Below are 4834 nucleotides of genomic sequence, written 5' to 3'. Positions count from 1 at the left end.
CGACTAATAATATTAAACGAATTTAGCAAACTTACCGCTGAAAGGTCTGCTGCAGATGGGGAATCAATGCGACTAAGGCATAGAGATGAACTATAGCTGGATCCTTCTGCAGACCCTCCAGTACTGGGCGGGCTAAACCTTAGCATGTTTGTATAATGTTCCTCCAGATTGATTGAGTTGGTCGCCTAAAATAAATAAATAAAAAGTCTTTAGTCTTTAGTCTTTAGTCTTTAGTCTTTAGTCTTTAGTCTTTAGTCTACCCTCCAGCTATCAACACCTATGGTAGCCACTGAGTAGACACTCTACCCTTTTTGACTCCCCCCAAGGATACCCCATCCCCCAGTCATCATACCCTCATCTACACACACTCGCAAGGCGCACACCAACCCCTCTCCCTCAGCTGTCCTACCCCCACACACACTCTCTCTAGGCAGGCTATCAGCTGACACAAATTGCCGGTAACGAAGCCCTCTCATTGGAGGAATTAGTTCCTACCGACAGATAAGAGATCTGATTGGTCCAACGCACTCTCATTCGGTCACATGACTTCAGGCTATTGGCTAATCTAGATTGATTAGTGTAACACGCGGGTTTTTACACCAGTTTTTATCTGACCACGCTCGAATATACATCTCAATTATATAGTGTTGCTGCTTATAAAATGGCAAAGAAATTGCTAACGCAGGATGCCTTAGCTCAAGTAAGGTCATTTTTACAAAATGACATAAAGGATGCCATCAGTCAAGCCGTAACCGAGAGCGTACAAGCATACAAGAAACTTCAAAAGGTGAGCAGCGACACTCTTAGTAAAACTTTTTTATCTGAGATTCGTAGTTTGCGTGATTCAATTGAAACTTTAAATGTTAAACACCGCGACGAAATGAATGAACTTCGTACGTTAATGGAAGGTGGTGAACTTTCATCGGAACAGCAAATTGCTGTACGAGTGGTGTCATTAACAAAAAACTTTGAAAACTTTGTCGTTAATGCAAATGCGCGTGAAAAATGCCAATCCACACTCAATGATTATGTCTTGTCCCAACTTGCTCACAGGGAGCAAAGGGACAGACTGTGGAGCATTCGTGTTAATAATGTCCAGTGCCCATGGCTTGATAAAACGCCGACAAGTCGCGAGGTTTTTGACATTGTCATCAGGCCTGTCTTGGTCGAACAGGACCCCGACGCAAACATCAATTACTCTAATACCATAGAGTATTCTCATCCCCTAAGCCAGAGGGTTAAAGGCCCCAGAAATTATATCTTCAGGTTTTACTCTCGTCATATGCTTTTTCAGTTCATGCTCAACAAGAAGAAGCATTTACAACTGTTGGACAAGAAGGCTCGCGACAAGACAGGTTGGACCAGCGCCGCTGCAGTATCCTTCGACGGTAAGAGTTTTCTTAAGTGTGCCCACGATCTTGCGGACACAAATAGAAGCTTGATGACCTACCTACACAGCGCAGGAATCGCGTCTAGGACTAAACTGTCGGGCACCAGCGTCGCCTTCCAACCAAAAGATGGCCCCCCTAAGTGGATAAAAGTGCAGAATCCTATGGCTCGAAGCCACATCGGGCTGATTTCCCCACTGCCTCCCCTACAGGAAATATTAAGCACTGATAATTTGATTGTAAAATTCATGCGTGAAAATGGCCAATCTAACCGTAACCTTTTCTTTCAAGGTTTCGAAACAGAGATAAAGAGCCTACTGCAGGACCTGAAGGACAACAAGCTGCGTGGAGCCCAGACAGAGCAGGACCATGAGGATCAACATTCTCCAAATCATAGTGTCACTGTTGATGCTATCTCCACAGCCGAATTTCCTGCCATTGAGAATACTGGTGCCGCAATTCCCGCCAAGACAGGCTCGGCCCCAGGTACTACACCAGGCTCTACAACCACAGGTACTAACGCAACATCATCCTCAGTATCGACAAGGTCAGCAGCTGCCAAACCATGAACAATGCCACGAGCATTCCTCTATGGATATCGGGTCAAAATTAAGCCTTGAAAAGGTTATCGTCATATTAGTAGTGTACATTTTGTACAAATTTCACTTTAATTGAGCAATTACTAGGTACTATTAGGTACACATCAATATCAAAGCTCAAACTTATTACGCTTAGCCGTTTTTATAACTATCATTATTATTATAATCTGTATAATCTGTCAATAATCGTAAAATAATCAAATTCAATGAATTAGACTGATTAATGATAATTGTGTAAACATATACTGGTAATTGGTAATTAGTAATTAGCAAATTAATTTTGAAATTAACTTTATTTACTTTATTTACTGAATTATTCTTCTTACTGATTTTCTTACTGATTTTTTTTTACTGAATTTATCAAATCATTATACTCGTTGGATGCGGGTAGGGGGGGGGGGGGAAATAGTAGAGATTTTTTACCATGTTTATTATATATGTTATTATTTTAGTGGAACACCTGCCGATAACTCCTGCCTGCATAGCTGAACCGGAAGCAGAACCTGCATCTCCAGATCCATGGCCTCCAGACACATCCTTAGACAGCTGGTTCTAGCCAGGTAGATGATATTTTGTGTCTAAATGAAAATGTGAACTATGACATCACTAGCATTCTCTATGACGATACGTTTAAAGAATACTCGAGCGACTATAACATTAAGTGTGACTATATAGACATAGATTCTCTTTTTAATAAATTTAAAAATACAAATGAGCAACTTTTTAAAATTTTTTCAATTAATATTCAAAGTCTCAATAGTAAAATCCAACAGTTAAGAAATCTAATTGAAACGGCCTCTCTGGAGGGAGTTGGTCCATCGGTCATCGCCGTCCAGGAGACCTGGTTGTCACAGGACTCGAACACAGATAGTTTAAGTTTAATAAATTACAACTTTATCTCCACCCCCCGACCAGAAGGGAGGGGCGGGGGAGTAGGGCTGTTTATTCATAGCAAATATCAAACAAAAGTTTTATTTCCAAATTTTTTTGTGCCACATATTTTTGAAACTATGTGTGTTAAAGTCACATTGGGGAGCTTTAAGGCATTGATAGTTAACGTTTATAGACCTCCACACAGAAATCCCGATTACCTTGAATCATTTTTTAACATACTTGGTGACTTTTTAGATGTGATTGATGATAGCAACCTCCCTGTATTCATTGTGGGAGACTACAACTTAAATCTCTTCACGACTTATGACGTCTTGGGTCCTGCATCTCGTTTTTTTAATTTAATGGTAAGTAATGGGTATCTATCCTTAACGTTAAGAGCAACCAGAGTACATAATTTCTCGTACTCATTGATTGATTCAATTTTTTGCAAGGATTTCCTGGACAATTTTGTTGACTCACATGTAATTGTCACTGACCTATCAGACCATTTTGTATTGTCTAGTTCCTTTTCACATATCATTCCAAAACCCCCAAAAAAACCACAATATTTTGAAAAAAGATTTTTGGAAGAAGCAAATATTGATAACCTCAATTATGAACTATCAATACAAAATTGGGATGAGGTCTTAAGCACGGAGGATGTTGATTTAGCCTATGCGAAATTTTTTTCAATTTTCTTTAATCTTTACAACTCATGTTGTCCCAAAGACAAAATTCGCAATAATCGCAGGACCATGCCGCAGTCGCCATGGATGTCTAATCACCTTCTGCTGTGCAATAGATTTAGGGACAAGTTGTATAGGAAATCCTTGAGTTACCCAACAGAAGAAAATAAGGATAGGTACTCAACTTACCGTAATAATTACCAGAGAGCTTGCAGGGAGAGAAAGAGAATATACTATCAATCTGAGCTTGAAAAGGCGGGCAAAGATGGCCGCAAAGTATGGCAAGTATTAAGGGAGGTAATGGGTAAATCCAAGTATTCAAGTGATCTTGAATACCTGGAAATTAATGGAGCAAAAATCGAGAACAAAAAGGAAATAGCCAACGCCTTTAATTCCCACTTTGCAAAATTGGGTGAGAACCTTACCCCTGAAATTCCTCAAACATCAAAAGATTTTAGGGATTATTTACCCCCCCCCATTAATGATAGTATATTCATTCCTCCCCTGGATGAACTCCAGGTATTTAACATAATAACGAGCTGCAGGCCCAAGACGGCCAAGGACGTGAACGATGTGAGTTGTAAACTCTTAATTCAATGTGCCGCTAACCTGGTGCGGCCATTGACGCACATATATAATCTTAGTTTTTCACAAGGAATTTTTCCCTCAGGGATGAAAGTGAGTAAGAATGTAGTCGTTTATAAATCAGGGCCGTTGACCAGCTTAGATAGCTGGAGGGGTGTTTCTATCATCAACACATTCTCGAAGCCACTCGAGAAGATCATGTACAAATCACTATATGAATTTTTAGATGAAAGATCCTTTTTCTCCACGCGACAGTTCGGATTCCGTCCGGGCCTCTCCACGGCACATAATGTTCTTGATCTTGTCAATCGTATCACGGCGGCACTTTCCGAAAAGAAAGTGTGCGCCGGGATATTAATTGATATCAAGAAGTGTTTCGATCTTGTGGATCGAAACATCTTGTTGAAAAAACTCGAGCATTATGGCTGCCGTGGAGTGGTCCTGAGGTGGTTCGAAAGCTACTTTGAAGGACGGTCACAACAGGTTGCGTTTGGGGGAGAATTTTCTGATGTACTATCTATCCTTATTGGTGTTCTCCAGGGAAGTACACTCGGTGTACTTCTCTTTCTTATCGTAGTTAATGATCTAGACTCTGCCACTAGAGACGCATTGCTGTCTCTTTTTGCAGATGACACATTTTGTCTTTTAACAGCTGACAACATTAGGGATCTGTTTATTAAGATTGAAAATACTCTTCCTCAAA

The 4834-nt window shown here is 40.4% G+C and overlaps 1 protein-coding gene across 1 annotated transcript; it reads left to right on the top strand.

Annotated features, from left to right (window-relative positions):
* Nucleotides 1-225: 225 nt before the first annotated feature.
* LOC145304161 (uncharacterized) lies at nucleotides 226-2188 on the top strand. The gene is made up of 2 exons (XM_080145927.1): nucleotides 226-1388; nucleotides 1680-2188. The coding sequence occupies exons 1-2, from the start codon at nucleotides 662-664 to the stop codon at nucleotides 1955-1957; spliced, it is 1005 nt and encodes a 334-aa protein (XP_080002053.1). The 5' UTR covers nucleotides 226-661; the 3' UTR covers nucleotides 1958-2188.
* The last annotated feature ends 2646 nt before the right edge of the window (nucleotides 2189-4834 follow it).

This window comes from Acartia tonsa, chromosome 13 (assembly GCF_053477335.1).
Source record: "Acartia tonsa isolate MP-2025a chromosome 13, ASM5347733v1, whole genome shotgun sequence".
Taxonomy (NCBI): domain Eukaryota; kingdom Metazoa; phylum Arthropoda; class Copepoda; order Calanoida; family Acartiidae; genus Acartia; species Acartia tonsa.
The sequence above is the reverse complement of the archived record's forward strand: the minus strand, read 5'-3'. Positions and strand labels throughout refer to the sequence as shown.

Bases quoted from the DNA above. Each gene is read 5' to 3' on its own strand.
- LOC145304161 (XM_080145927.1), top strand. From the start codon at position 662: ATGGCAAAGAAATTGCTAACGCAGGATGCCTTAGCTCAAGTAAGGTCA. The intron at 1,389-1,679 runs GTAAGAGTTTTC...TTTTCTTTCAAG, and splicing joins CGCTGCAGTATCCTTCGACG to GTTTCGAAACAGAGATAAAG.